We start from the raw sequence: 16,145 nt of genomic DNA, 5'->3' as shown, positions 1-16,145 counted from the left end.
TGCTTTCTCTCATTCGCCTAGCATTATTTGGGTTTGAGTTATAGTGAGGCCGATTGTGCCGTAGATTGTTATTTGGACCGGCGCGGCTTTGGTAATTCCCGCTCGGTTACGCCGGATCCGATTCGGTAACAGCGACTCAGTTCGGACAAAGCTGGCCGAGAGTGTGGCTTCCCCGGGAGCTTGACCGCGTGGCTAATTAGGTAAATTGGAATTAGACAAAAAAAGATCCTAACCACGCGGTCGAAATATTGGCGTCCACGGTCCATTACACGACCTGTCGACTTGGGAGTTATCCGGAGTGACGACCTTCAATTCCGGGTGTTCGGTGGGAGACGGCCCAACTGCTCCATCTAGCGGTCGTTCTCTGCCCCCGAACCCGGCACTACAACAATATATCAGGCCCTAAGGGGGTCTTCAGGGGTTGCCCCCAAAAATAGGAATTTGCTTTCTTCTCAGAAACTACACACACAATTTCGATGAAACTTCATTACCCATGATGTACCAAAATTTTCTCAAACCAGAAAAAAATAAACAAATAAATCGGGCTCGAAGGGGGTGTACTGGCAGTTGCCCCCCAAAATAAGTATTTGCTCTCTTCTCAAAAACTGCACACACAATTCTGATGAAACGACCACAACCTTCATCACATGTGATGTACCAAAGTTTGTTCACAACATTTAAAAAAAAAATCAGCATCGAAGGATATTTTTGGGCTGGGGGAAGGGGATGGGTTTCCCCCCAAAAGAGGTATTTGTTACAACATTGGTTTATTGGTTACATTTTGCTGATTCCGTCCAACGGTGACTTCCTCCTCAGTATCAATATTCTCCCAGGTGAGCACCCAGGGGTATTGTCCTATTTATTTTCAAAAATATAAACCACTACAGCACTTGCATGAGCAAAGAGAAATACGTGAACACGAGAACTGGGGTAACCACTTTGGCTCAGAACAATGTCAAATTGTTGTTGAACATTTTCAAAATTTGTGAGCATTAGTCATAAAATGAAATAAACTGACTACATAGTACATCTTATACAGTCACAAAATTTATGGACCAGACTATGGCTAACGGATAAGAACAAAGTGGAAAATGACACGAGAATATGAAATTCACAATCAGTCGAACACAATGAAGGAATTCACTCTTCCCCTGCTGGTATAAGCAGTATGACCTCAGTTATGGGTCGCAGCGAGATGTGGGATTTATCATCCATCATGGTGTGGATTCGCACTTTTCGAACCCGATTGTCTGCGCTGCGAAATGTCTCAATCACACGTCCATAGGGCCAATTGTCCCTGTGCGCATCCGCCTTCAGCAGAGCGATATAACTGACACGAAGACTGCGCTCCTTGACTTGCCACAACGTTCGGGGCTGCAGGGTCCGGAGATATTCTTTGCGCCATCGAAGCAAGAAGGTATTCACTAAATGCTGTGCACGCTGCCACTGATAACCGAAGATATCTGAAGAATGACCAAAATTGCATGGTGGTGCACAAAGACGTGTTGTCTTCATGGTAAGTAATGCAAATAATATGGCCCAGCATTTTCCAGAGGAGATGCTGCCCCTGGTATGACAGGTGAGAACCATCCACAGTCCAAAAACATCAAGACCAACGTGAGTATAGGGAACAGAAGGTAGAAGTCGTATTTTTCTTTACCATTCGACACAGTTTTACGTTGTCCATAGGCAGCAAAGGCGGGACGAGGACATTTCCCAAATACGTTCACCTTCATATGAAATTCGGACATGTCCGCTTTGGGGTCGTTCTTAAACCAGCGGTGGTCCTCACACACATAGAAACAATGGAACATTTGTTCTATGTCAGTCATAATGGCGATGGACTCCAGTCTGAAGCATACTAATACACCAAGGAGACTATTGACGATGTCTGGACCAGGAAGTAGCACCTTATTTAGCAAGACATCACCATAGGTAGCACTGCCGTCGAACACCACATGAATATTGCCAGGTCCGTGTGGATGGAATACAGCAAAATGAGGAAGATGCCATCGCAGTCGTTTTGCCTCTGTTCCTGGTTCAAGAGGCTCAATATGTCCTTTGGAAAAGAGTTGAGCCATGAAGTCCAGCAACTGCTCTTTTAAGACTGGTTTCTTATCCAGAAGTTTGCAAAGGGACTTTAAGCAATTGATTGCAAGGGGGAGGATTGTCTGGAAGTTTTACATCGTCTCTGAAGAGTAACGGAGCCACCCAATTGCCATTGTCATTCTTGATGAATCCATCCTACATGATCACGAGAAAACCGTTGTCTTGTATGGAGCGACGCGGCTTGTCATCATTCCTTGTTCCCTGACAGACGTCATTACCGACCCTGTCGTTGTAGGCTCTGTGGTCGCAGGATGTCCCAATGAGCTGACCTGAAGGTATGTGACAATGCGGCAGGATGACGTCCTTGACAGTGACACGATTACAGCATGGCGAGCAGACCGATAGTCTTCCATTGCGAGAATGCGGGTTCGACAAGCCTCCACTCGCTCAGGGCTATGGACACCGTCCAGACATACATCGTCAAGTAATTATCACCCAAGGTCCATACCACACTTATTATTACTTCTCAACGTTGTCCTTGCTGCAAACTCCTCGTTTTGTTTCATCTGTGAAGGTTTTCTGTTTGTCTTCTGTTGCTTTCATAGAGTTTAATTTTGTTCTCCAAAAATGACCTTCATCAGAATAGCTGCTTCCATGTGTTTGCACTTTCTCATTTTATGCCCTTTGCTTCTCACCTGCGTGAATTTTTTCATGTCTTTTCATTGTTGAGGAACGTGCAAAATCCTTGGTGCACACGGGACACTGGTATGGCTTCTTTTTCTGACCACGCGAGTGTATTATTTGATGTTCTTTCACAGCTGATAAGGTGATATACGTCTTGCTGCACACAGAACACTTGTAAGGCCTCTCTCCTGTGTGTATTCGTTGATGTTGTTTCAAAGTCGTCAACAAAGTGAATGATTTGTCGCAGACAGAACACTTGTGCGGCTTTTCTCCCGTGTGTATTCTTTGATGTTGTTTCAAAGATGATAGCACGGAAAATGATTTGTTGCACACAGAACACTTGTAGGGCTTCTCTCCTGTGTGTGTTCTTTGATGCTCTCTAAAGGTTTTCATGCAATTATAGGATTTATTACATTCAGAACACTTGTATGGCCTCTCTCCTGTGTGTATTCTTTGATGCTCTTTCAATGTTTTTGTGTAATTGAAGGACTTAAGACAGACAGAACACTTGTAGGGCCTCTCTCCTGTGTGTATTCTTTGATGCTCTTTCAATGTTTTTGTGTAATTGAAGGACTTAAGACAGACAGAACACTTGTAGGGCCTCTCTCCTGTGTGTATTCTTTGATGAGCGAGTAAAATTGCCTTGGAAGCAAATGTCTTGTGACACGCAGAGCACTTGTATGGTTTCTCTACTGTGTGCGTCATTTGATGCTTTTGTAAAATTGATAATTGACTGAAGGACTTAAGACACACAGAGCACTTGTGGGGCTTCTCTCCCGTGTGTGTTCTTTGATGAACATGTAAAGCCGATGATCGATTAAAGGCCTTACGACATAAAGAACACTGGTATGCCTTCTCTCCTGTGTGTATCATTTTATGAGTGTGTAAATATGATGATCGACTAAAGGCCTTACGACATAAAGAACACTGGTATGCCTTCTCTGCGGTGTGTATCATTTTATGAGTGCGTAAATGTGATGATTGACGAAAGGCCTTGCGACACACAGAACACTTGTATGGTTTCACTCCCGTGTGTGTTCTTTGGTGAACTTTTAAAGCTAATAATTGACTCAAGACCTTACAACATACAGAACACTTGTATGCTTTCTCTCCTGTGTGTAGTCTTTTATGATGGTGTAAATGTGAATGACTAAAGCCCTTATGACGCACAGAACAATTGTATGGTTTCTCTCCAGTGTGTGATCTTTGATGAACCTGTAAACTTGATGAGTGAGCATACGCTTTGCAGCAAAGAGAACACTTGAAAGGCTTCTCAAGCGAATGGATTCTTTCATGTTTTTGCAACGATGAAATACCAGGAAAAGTCTTTTCACACAAGGAGCACTTGTAAGTCTCACCTGCATGTATTCCTTGACGTTCATTAAATTTTTTCGATTGAGCAAAGACTTTAGGACGTAAAGAACACTTGTCGGGCTTCTCTTGTGTGTGCATTTTTTGATGGAGATTTAAAGATGATAACACGGTAAATGATTTGTCACGCACAGAACACTTGTGTGGTCTCTCACTTCCTTGGATATTCTCGAGGGTCTCTGTACAACTTTTACAAGTGCGGTTGTAAGACACGGTGCCAACGTTGTCAGTTTCTTGACAAATTGTCCGAGTCATGTCTGAATTGAAAACTCCCGGGTCGAACGACTGGGAACGGTTGGAACAAGAAACCAGTTTCATTTGTTTCTCTGCAAAGACAAGTCACAAAAAGTCGTTAAAATTTCAAAACCATCTTGCCACAAAATTATAGTATCATTCTTGAAAATTTTTGTATAATTGACAAATATTTAACACAAATTAGATTTGAGCAAACACAAAATAGTGTTATAGTTTTCGGAGACCCCGGGGAGACGCACGCCAACACATATGGGATCACTAACATAGTTATATCTGTTGTAATTTTGTCCAGACCGAGTTGAATTACCTCTCCCTTTGTATCAAAGGAAAGGGAAATGTGTTGAGTTTGTGGAGAAGATTTGAAACCCTTTGTGATTCTTCCCCATCAAATTCCTCTCTGTCTTTCTCTCTCTTCTTCGCTCTTTCCCTACTTTCTCTCCATCTCTCTTAATATTTCTCTCTCTCTCTCTTTCTCCCCACACCTCTGCAGCACATCCCTGCATGCTTCCCAACACTCAAACATTGCCCTCAACATCATACGCAACATTGCAAAACCCACATTATAAAACCACGAGTACAAATCCAATCAAGAAACATAATAATGTAGTACGAGCACACAGCACCAGCAGATGGGTGGGCCTACAGCGTGATGTCAATGGCTGATGCTCCGCCTTGGTTGCCGGTTCCATTGTGCGAGCTGGGCTCGGCCAATGGGCGTCACGTGGTGGCAGGAACTGACCAGTGAAGAGGTGGCGCCCACCAAGCTCAAGCTATCCTCAAAGTTGCTCAGTCCCCAAACCACACCCCTCCAAGAGCCTGATATAAACCCATAAACCCAAGGGCTCGGGGCTTGCACATGTCTGGGAAATAGAAGTCAAGGCTAAACCTACGAGGCTGGACCTGCAAGGATGAAAGTTTTCAGATGAACGGGCTGGTGACGCGGTGCAGTGGAGAGCTGACAGGCCGCAGTTTTCTTTGAAATGCTGGCCAAACACATCGATTCACACAATCTATCTCTGGCTTTCCCTACCTCTAATTTATTCGCTTTGAACGCACAAGAGCATTCAACATTACGCCCTTGTTCGTTTTTAGGACTGGGATACTGACTCACAAATCACGATCTCCTCGAAAGCATTACAGGTATTCACCTGTACCTATCCCTGCACTGCGCACCACATCCTCTATCCTCCTCTTCTTTCTCCCCTTCCCTTTTTTCACTTTGGGACCAGCGTAAAGGCCCTGTCAAACCTTGACAATTTAGCCAATGTATGCCTGACGTATGCAAAATTGGGCTAAAACGCTGGCACATGTCCAATACGTTAAGAGCATGTTGGCATATGTCGTAGTTCGCCGAGCTGTTAGACAAATTTTCCATGCTTGAAATTTCCCGACGTATGCCAGCGTATGACTCACACGTTCCGCATAACGCTGGCATAAGTTGTAGGCACGTTACGTGATCGTTGACACACGTCGACACACGTTACTTGTAAGGTACTCATAAGTCTAAACACGTCAAGGTAATGGTTAGCATCCGTTTTCCAGACTCCCTGGTTTTTTTTTGGTTTTTTTTAATTTTTTTTTCTTCGGTATGACGGTCATGTTGACACTTCGATTTCTAGTGCGGTTATAACATGACATAATTAAAAGGCTGCCGCTCAATGATTTAAATCATAACCGTCATACCGAAGAGAAAAAAAAATAGGGAGTCTGGAACACTGACGCTAACCATTACCTTGACGTGTTTTGACTTATGAGTAGCGTACAAGTAACGTATGTCGACGTGTGTCAACGATCGCGTAGCGTGCCTACAACTTATGCCAGCGTATGTGGAACGTGTGTCATATGTCGAGTACGTCGAGAAATTTTCAACATGCTGAAAATTTCTCGACGTACTCAGCGTACAATGACGTATGCCAGCGTACTACGACATATGCCAGTGTACTACGATGTATGCCAGCGTGCTCTTAATGTATACAAAACTTACCCATAACGTATTCGACGTGTGCCAGCTTAGTTCGGCAAATTTTTCATACGTCGGCATACGCTGGCGAAAACGTCAAGGTGTGACAGCGGCTTCACACTTCGATGTCCAGTGCGGTTATGATTTGAATCGTCGAGCCGCAGCCTATGAATAGCCTACGCCACGTGATCATCGGCGATACGCTGCCATGCGCTATGCATAAGTTAGACTATCGTTAGGCATAGGTTGTGAACGCCGACAACATGCTCAGCATTCGTTGGTATAAGTTATCTATATGTGATTGAAACGTTCTGTGTACGTTACTAATACGTTATGTATACGTCCAACAGGTTATTATATGCCCAAAACTTAAAAAAAACATCAATAGTTCAGCGTACGCCAGCGTTTTACATACATTTTGAGACCTTGCCATACGCTGGCTAAAACGTCAAGGTGTGACAGGGCCTTAAGTGCATCAGCTTGTATCGCGTGAGTGAAGGGCCACCAATTTGCCCTGGCTTCCTCTCTCTCTCTCTCTCTCTCTCTGTCTCTGTCTGTCTCTCTGTCTGTCTCTGTCTCTGTCTCTGTCTGTCTCTCTGTCTGTCTCTCTCTCTGTCTCTCTGTCTGTCTCTCTCTCTCTCTCTCTCTCTCTGTCTCTGTCTGTCTCTCTGTCTGTCTCTGTCTCTGTCTCTGTCTGTCTCTCTGTCTGTCTCTCTCTCTGTCTCTCTGTCTGTCTCTCTCTCTCTCTCTCTGTCTCTGTCTCTCTCTGTCTCTGTCTCTCTCTGTCTCTGTCTCTCTCTCTCTCTCTGTCTCTCTCTCTTGCTTATATAGTTTCCTCGGAATGATTGAGGTGCCTGCTGTGTGTAGAATCATGAGAGGTTGACTGGCGAAGAGGACTTATGTGCTTAGGGGTAAGAGCTTTATTTTGTGATGCTGTTTTTGTCTTGTACAATATACATACATGCATTTGTTAATCCTTTATAAACTGTTTCCAAACTGCCTGATTGTCTCTTTCCATTGGTGAGACAAGGCATGTAATTAATGACAGGGAGTTCTGCCCTGCTATTTCGTTATGTTTATACTTAAGCCACTTGGTATCGCTCGGCCATTTTGATTGACAGCAGTGGAGCGTTGAGAGCACGGTACCCCAATTTTGGGGGGTCAATTTGCGGGAAAGCTAAAGCAGAGTTAGATTCTGGTATCTGCCTGAATTAAATGTCTTAGATGGCGTCCATAGTTGCTTAGCAACCCTTCGTGCAGTGGAGTTATCTGCAGCTAATCAACTTCAGGGTCATCGGCTGGGAAGTGGGTCCGAGTACTCCCCTTCTGACCACACAACCCCCAGAACCCATAACAATACATTACTGGAGGTTATTCAATTTCAGAGCAAATGTATGATTGGCCCGCTGTATAATTCATAATCGACTTGCACTTGCATCCAGAAGCTCACATGAAAATTTATTCTCGTAATTTTTTTGTCTCGTAACACGTCATCGGGAATGGTGAGGCTCACAGAGTTGACAAGAATAAACCTCTTTCAAAGGTTAATCCACAAAGTAAATATGATAGTTGGTTTATTATTTCAGAGAGGAACTGTGAGTATTCATGACCTGCACTCAGTCAGATTTCAGGTGTGAGAGTAGTTTCTGAATTCTGTAGGTCATCTCTGAGAGATACAACCACTGTCTTTCTGTCAAAGGGATGAAGTATTTTGGAATGTCAGATGGTCTGTGAAAGGGTAACAAAGGTTTCCAGAGAAATTGTGAAGTCAAAATAGTAATTAGGATTTCTTTTGTTGTTGTTGTTTACAGTCAAGGCTTGTGGAAGAGAGAACACAGAAGAGATCAGGAGGCAACTGAATAAAAGGAGCAGCAGAAAGAGATGAGAAATAACAACAGCGCAGTTGAAGGACAAAATTGAGGGCGACTTGGAAAAACTACAATGGCACTTGGCAGAAACATGTAGAGCACTGAACAGTTTACGTATTCTTTCCCAATGAAAGGCCGGATCTGCATCTGGAACTGAATCAAAATTCTGGGGAGGATATTATTTCGGCTGGTGTTGTCTCTCACTTCGGCTGATCATTGTTTTGAATGGGGGGAGGGGGATGATCTTGATGTTCATGATCTAAAAACCTTGATGTTCTTCAAGATCAAATAAATGACAAAATGCACCTTTGGAGTACAAGGAGGATTTGAAATCGACAAAGACGGTCATGAGAAGGAACCTGGATAGGATTTGGGTTTTGGCTACTGCTTTATGATACACATTTGTACTCAAACAATTATTTCCAACTCGAACAGACACATCCAGATATGTAACGACACGATCATTATTACTTTTATTTTCTGCCATTAGGCTTTCTGGATAAGTTATATGAATCAGCCTTCCAAAAAAAAACTTATAATTAATCACACAAATACCATCAATATAACGACATGCAGAAGATAGCATATTAGCTAAACCTAATGTCTTCTTCTTCATCAACTTCTGAACATTTGTGTGAAGTTTCCCCTCGATCTGTCCAGCCCTTCTGGAGAAAAAGATTTTTTAATGGGTTTTAGGGTAAATCCAATATGGCTGCCAAACCATGTGACCTATTATGTGATATGTGTGAACCTTTTGTTCCTCATGGATAGGCAGTCATCCGTGTAACGTTTTGCCTCGATCTGTTCAGCCACTTCAGAGAAGATTTTTGAAAATTTTTTTTTAACAATATAGTTGCCGAATCATGTGACCGATGACATCACCAATTTTTTTTTCTATGGACCATTTTATCCCGAGATGACCCTCAAAAATTTTGACACTGATCAGATGTCGCGTTATACATCTGCAATTATGTCGTCATAATGAAGGCACCTATGACATAAAAAAATCACACTCATTCCCCATCAAGAGTACTTGCTCTGTGCCAAGTTTCAATTTTTTCTTTGGTGTGGTTTCAGAGATAGAGGTCCAAAGTTTTTTTCCGTTTTTCCAACATGGCTGCCACACCACGTGACTGATGACGTCATAATTATCAATAAAACATTCTACATGAGTAATCGCTCCTATGGTGAAAATTTTGTCTCAATCTGACAAGCGGTTGCAAACAGACAGGCAGACAAACAAGCCGGTAGGCGGCGATGGGTCGCCGAGCATGGAAACTATAAGATATAGTGCAAAATGGATGTCATATAGTGGACAGGGAATCACCTTAAGATTATGCGTATCAAATCTCATCCAGTTCCATCTACTGATAACTACTCGGTATCCATTTGAATAAAAAGTACCGAAAATGTGGTTTGAAATCGGAAATCCCCAAAGTTCGAGGGGGTGCTGTGGGTGAACAAAGATATAAATCGAAAATCTGGCTCGACTGTTTGTGCGCGATGTATTCCAGACGATTAGTGTGAATTTTCATGACCATCCGACCATAACCCGAGGAGTAGCATTTGGCGCGAAGGCACCTCCAGCTCTCGCATATTATTGATTTTTGCACCAATTGACCTTTGACCCCTGACCTAAGCGAAATCGGTCAATATGTCGTGAGGCAAAGTTGTAGTACTCATTGAGTGCCATGAACCTGCAAAGTTTCATTCATATCGATGCACTCACCTGGTCGCTAGGGGGCCTTCAATTTTCGCCAATTTTTGCGCATACCCTAATTTCTAGGGGGCGCTGCAGGTAAAGTATTCCATATGTCACAAAAACCGGAATATATTTGATAGAGCATCACCTGTAGATCATTCGTGCCAAATTTCATAACCCTACGTGGGATAATGGCTTTCGGAATTGATTTCGTGTGAACGGTACCGATTTTGAAGGTTTTTTGGTTGTTGCTTGGGAACCAAATGGTCCCTAGCAATCATCACAATTTCCAAAGTACTAGGTCATAATATGTACCTACCACCCAAGTTTGGTCGAAATCCGCCCACGTTTACTACCAATTATACTGATGACAAACGAACAAACATCCAAACAAACAGACAGAATTACTGACAATAAGGGTCACCTGTTTCGGTGACCCAACAACAAATGGACCCAAATGCAATACGTTCTCCTCCGGCGAGGGTAACAATAGAATATCTAATAGAACTCCATGGTTGAGTCATTTGGGGGTCATTCTTAAACCAACGGTGGTCCTCACACACATAGAAACAATGGAACATTTGTTCTATGTCAGTCATAATGGCGATGGACTCCAGTCTGAAGCATACTAATACACCAAGGAGACTATTGACGATGTCTGGACCAGGAAGTAGCACCTTATTTAGCGAGACATCACCATAGGTAGCACTGCCGTCGAACACCACATGAATATTGCCAGGTCCGTGTGGATGGAATACAGCAAAATGAGGAAGATGCCATCGCAGTCGTTTTGCCTCTGTTCCTGGTTCAAGAGGCTCAATATGTCCTTTGGAAAATAATTCAGCCATGAAGTCCAGCAACTGCTCTTTTAAGACTGGTTTCTTATCCAGAAGTTTGCAAAGGGACTTTAAGCAATTGATTGTAAGGGGGAGGATTGTCTGGAAGTTTTACATCGTCTTTGAAGAGTAACGGAGCCACCCAATTGCCATTGTCATTCTTGATGAATCCATCCTACATGATCACGAGAAAACCGTTGTCTTGTATGGAGCGACGCGGCTTGTCATCATTCCTTGTTCCCTGACAGACGTCATTACCGACCCTGTCGTTGTAGGCTCTGTGGTCGCAGGATGTCCCAATGAGCTGACCTGAAGGTATGTGACAATGCGGCAGGATGACGTCCTTGACAGTGACACGATTACAGCATGGCGAGCAGACCGATAGTCTTCCATTGCGAGAATGCGGGTTCGACAAGCCTCCACTCGCTCAGGGCTATGGACACCGTCCAGACATACATCGTCAATTAATTATCACCCAAGGTCCATACCACACTTATTATTACTTCTCAACGTTGTCCTTGCTGCAAACTCCTCGTTTTGTTTCATCTGTGAAGGTTTTCTGTTTGTCTTCTGTTGCTTTCATGGAGTTTAATTTTGTTCTCCAAAAATGACCTTCATCAGAATAGCTGCTTCCATGTGTTTGCACTTTCTCATTTTATGCCCTTTGCTTCTCACCTGCGTGAATTTTTTCATGTCTTTTCATTGTTGAGGAACGTGCAAAATCCTTGGTGCACACGGGACACTGGTATGGCTTCTTTTTCTGACCACGCGAGTGTATTATTTGATGTTCTTTCACAGCTGATAAGGTGATATACGTCTTGCTGCACACAGAACACTTGTAAGGCCTCTCTCCTGTGTGTATTCGTTGATGTTGTTTCAAAGTCGTCAACAAAGTGAATGATTTGTCGCAGACAGAACACTTGTGCGGCTTTTCTCCCGTGTGTATTCTTTGATGTTGTTTCAAAGATGATAGCACGGAAAATGATTTGTTGCACACAGAACACTTGTAGGGCTTCTCTCCTGTGTGTGTTCTTTGATGCTCTCTAAAGGTTTTCATGCAATTATAGGATTTATTACATTCAGAACACTTGTATGGCCTCTCTCCTGTGTGTATTCTTTGATGCTCTTTCAATGTTTTTGTGTAATTGAAGGACTTAAGACAGACAGAACACTTGTAGGGCCTCTCTCCTGTGTGTATTCTTTGATGAGCGAGTAAAATTGCCTTGGAAGCAAATGTCTTGTGACACGCAGAGCACTTGTATGGTTTCTCTACTGTGTGCGTCATTTGATGCTTTTGTAAAATTGATAATTGACTGAAGGACTTAAGACACACAGAGCACTTGTGGGGCTTCTCTCCCGTGTGTGTTCTTTGATGAACATGTAAAGCCGATGATCGATTAAAGGCCTTACGACATAAAGAACACTGGTATGCCTTCTCTCCTGTGTGTATCATTTTATGAGTGTGTAAATATGATGATCGACTAAAGGCCTTACGACATAAAGAACACTGGTATGCCTTCTCTGCGGTGTGTATCATTTTATGAGTGCGTAAATGTGATGATTGACGAAAGGCCTTGCGACACACAGAACACTTGTATGGTTTCACTCCCGTGTGTGTTCTTTGGTGAAATTTTAAAGCTAATAATTGACTCAAGACCTTACAACATACAGAACACTTGTATGCTTTCTCTCCTGTGTGTAGTCTTTTATGATGGTGTAAATGTGAATGACTAAAGCCCTTATGACGCACAGAACAATTGTATGGTTTCTCTCCAGTGTGTGATCTTTGATGAACCTGTAAACTTGATGAGTGAGCATACGCTTTGCAGCAAAGAGAACACTTGAAAGGCTTCTCAAGCGAATGGATTCTTTCATGTTTTTGCAACGATGAAATACCAGGAAAAGTCTTTTCACACAAGGAGCACTTGTAAGTCTCACCTGCATGTATTCCTTGACGTTCATTAAATTTTTTCGATTGAGCAAAGACTTTAGGACGTAAAGAACACTTGTCGGGCTTCTCTTGTGTGTGCATTTTTTGATGGAGATTTAAAGATGATAACACGGTAAATGATTTGTCACGCACAGAACACTTGTGTGGTCTCTCACTTCCTTGGATATTCTCGAGGGTCTCTGTACAACTTTTACAAGTGCGGTTGTAAGACACGGTGCCAACGTTGTCAGTTTCTTGACAAATTGTCCGAGTCATGTCTGAATTGAAAACTCCCGGGTCGAACGACTGGGAACGGTTGGAACAAGAAACCAGTTTCATTTGTTTCTCTGCAAAGACAAGTCACAAAAGTCGTTAAAATTTCAAAACCATCTTGCCACAAAATTATAGTATCATTCTTGAAAATTTTTGTATAATTGACAAATATTTAACACAAATTAGATTTGAGCAAACACAAAATAGTGTTATAGTTTTCGGAGACCCCGGGGAGACGCACGCCAACACATATGGGATCACTAACATAGTTATATCTGTCGTAATTTTGTCCAGACCGAGTTGAATTACCTCTCCCTTTGTATCAAAGGAATGGGAAATGTGTTGAGTTTGTGGAGAAGATTTGAAACCCTTTGTGATTCTTCCCCATCAAATTCCTCTCTGTCTTTCTCTCTCTTCTTCGCTCTTTCCCTACTTTCTCTCCATCTCTCTTAATATTTCTCTCTCTCTCTCTCTTTCTCCCCACACCTCTGCAGCACATCCCTGCATGCTTCCCAACACTCAAACATTGCCCTCAACATCATACGCAACATTGCAAAACCCACATTATAAAACCACGAGTACAAATCCAATCAAGAAACATAATAATGTAGTACGAGCACACAGCACCGGCAGATGGGTGGGCCTACAGCGTGATGTCAATGGCTGAAGCTCCGCCTTGGTTGCCGGTTCCATTGTGCGAGCTGGGCTCGGCCAATGGGCGTCACGTGGTGGCAGGAACTGACCAGTGAAGAGGTGGCGCCCACCAAGCTCACGCTACCCTCAAAGTTGCTCAGTCCCCAAACCACACCCCTCCCAGAGCCTGATATAAACCCATAAACCCAAGGGCTCGGGGCTTGCACATGTCTGGGAAATAGAAGTCAAGGCTAAACCTACGAGGCTGGACCTGCAAGGATGAAAGTTTTCAGATGAACGGGCTGGTGACGCGGTGCAGTGGAGAGCTGACAGGCCGCAGTTTTCTTTGAAATGCTGGCCAAACACATCGATTCACACAATCTATCTCTGGCTTTCCCTACCTCTAATTTATTCGCTTTGAACGCACAAGAGCATTCAACATTACGCCCTTGTTCGTTTTTAGGACTGGGATACTGACTCACAAATCACGATCTCCTCGAAAGCATTACAGGTATTCACCTGTACCTATCCCTGCACTGCGCACCACATCCTCTATCCTCCTCTTCTTTCTCCCCTTCCCTTTTTTCACTTTGGGACCAGCGTAAAGGCCCTGTCAAACCTTGACAATTTAGCCAATGTATGCCTGACGTATGCAAAATTGGGCTAAAACGCTGGCACATGTCCAATACGTTATGGGTAAGTTTGCATACGTTAAGAGCATGCTGGCATATGTCGTAGTTCGCCGAGCTGTTAGACAAATTTTCCATGCTTGAAATTTCCCGACGTATGCCAGCGTATGACTCACACGTTCCGCATAACGCTGGCATAAGTTGTAGGCACGTTACGCGATCGTTGACACACGTCGACACACGTTACTTGTAAGGTACTCATAAGTCTAAACACGTCAAGGTAATGGTTAGCATCCGTTTTCCAGACTCCCTGGTTTTTTTTTGGTTTTTTTTTAATTTTTTTTTTCTTCGGTATGACGGTCATGTTGACACTTCGATTTCTAGTGCGGTTATAACATGACATAATTAAAAGGCTGCCGCTCAACGATTTAAATCATAACCGTCATACCGAAGAGAAAAAAAACAGGGAGTCTGGAACACTGACGCTAACCATTACCTTGACGTGTTTTGACTTATGAGTAGCGTACAAGTAACGTATGTCGACGTGTGTCAACGATCGCATAGCGTGCCTACAACTTATACCAGCGTATGTGGAACATGTGTCATATGTCGAGTACGTCGAGAAATTTTCAACATGCTGAAAATTTCTCGACGTACTCAGCGTACAATGACGTATGCCAGCGTACTACGGCATATGCCAGTGTACTACGATGTATGCCAGCGTGCTCTTAACGTATACAAAACTTACCCATAACGTATTCGACGTGTGCCAGCTTAGTTCGGCAAATTTTTCATACGTCGGCATACGCTGGCGAAAACGTCAAGGTGTGACAGCGGCTTCACACTTCGATGTCCAGTGCGGTTATGATTTGAATCGTCGAGCCGCAGCCTATGAATAGCCTACGCCACGTGATCGTCGGCGATACGCTGCCATGCGCTATGCATAAGTTAGACTATCGTTAGGCATAGGTTGTGAACGCCGACAACATGCTCAGCATTCGTTGGTATAAGTTATCTATATGTGATTGAAACGTTCTGTGTACGTTACTAATACGTTATGCATACGTCCAACACGTTATTATATGCCCAAAACTTAAAAAAAACATCAATAGTTCAGCGTACGCCAGCGTTTTACATACATTTTGAGACCTTGCCATACGCTGGCTAAAACGTCAAGGTGTGACAGGGCCTTAAGTGCATCAGCTTGTATCGCGTGAGTGAAGGGCCACCAATTTGCCCTGGCTTTCTCTCTCTCTCTCTCTCTCTCTCTCTCTCTCTCTCTCTCTCTCTCTCTCTCTCTCTCTCTCTCTCGCTCTCTCTCTCTCTCTCTCTCTCTCTCTCTCTGTCTGTCTGTCTGTCTGTCTCTCTGTCTGTCTCTGTCTCTGTCTCTGTCTGTCTCTCTGTCTGTCTCTCTCTGTCTCTCTCTCTGTCTCTCTGTCTGTCTCTCTCTCTCTGTCTCTGTCTCTCTCTGTCTCTGTCTCTCTCTCTCTGTCTCTCTCTCTTGCTTATATAGTTTCCTCGGAATGATTGAGGTGCCTGCTGTGTGTAGAATCATGAGAAGTTGACTGGCGAAGAGGACTTATGTGCTTAGGGGTAAGAGCTTTATTTTGTGATGCTGTTTTTGTCTTGTACAATATACATACATGCATTTGTTAATCCTTTATAAACTGTTTCCAAACTGCCTGATTGTCTCTTTCCATTGGTGAGACAAGGCATGTAATTAGTGACAGGGAGTTCTGCCCTGCTATTTCGTTATGTTTATACTTAAGCCACTTGGTATCGCTCGGCCATTTTGATTGACAGCAGTGGAGCGTTGAGAGCACGGTACCCCAATTTTGGGGGGTCAATTTGCGGGAAAGCTAAAGCAGAGTTAGATTCTGGTATCTGCCTGAATTAAATGTCTTAGATGGCGTCCATAGTTGCTTAGCAACCCTTCGTGCAGTGGAGTTATCTGC

The 16,145-nt window shown here is 43.4% G+C and overlaps 2 protein-coding genes across 3 annotated transcripts in view; both read right to left on the bottom strand.

Annotated features, from left to right (window-relative positions):
* Positions 1–614: 614 nt before the first annotated feature.
* On the bottom strand, positions 615–10,700 carry LOC147009333 (uncharacterized). Its single transcript, XM_085861962.1, has 2 exons — positions 10,567–10,700; positions 615–4,430 (listed from the first exon to the last, which is right to left on the bottom strand). The coding sequence occupies exon 2, from the start codon at positions 4,420–4,422 to the stop codon at positions 2,725–2,727; it is 1,698 nt and encodes a 565-aa protein (XP_085718088.1). The 5' UTR covers positions 4,423–4,430; positions 10,567–10,700; the 3' UTR covers positions 615–2,724.
* A 675-nt stretch (positions 10,701–11,375) lies between these two features.
* LOC147009332 (uncharacterized) overlaps positions 11,376–16,145 on the bottom strand; it is a 34,912-nt gene continuing 30,142 nt past the window's right edge. For both annotated transcript variants that reach the window (XM_085861832.1, XM_085861831.1), the window contains one exon: positions 11,376–13,002. In XM_085861832.1, coding sequence (XP_085717958.1) covers positions 11,381–13,002 — 1,622 coding nt within the window. In that variant the 3' untranslated portion in view covers positions 11,376–11,380. The remainder of the gene's footprint in view (positions 13,003–16,145) is intronic.

The sequence above is a fragment of the Eptatretus burgeri genome, chromosome 17, assembly GCF_056783735.1.
Source record: "Eptatretus burgeri isolate ZD-2024b chromosome 17, Ebu_testis_v1, whole genome shotgun sequence".
Lineage (NCBI taxonomy): Eukaryota > Metazoa > Chordata > Myxini > Myxiniformes > Myxinidae > Eptatretus > Eptatretus burgeri.
This window is presented reverse-complemented; position numbering and strand designations above follow the sequence as displayed.

Coding starts and splice junctions, on each gene's coding strand:
- LOC147009333 (XM_085861962.1), bottom strand. CDS start 4,422: ATGAAACTGGTTTCTTGTTCCAACCGTTCCCAGTCGTTCGACCCGGGA.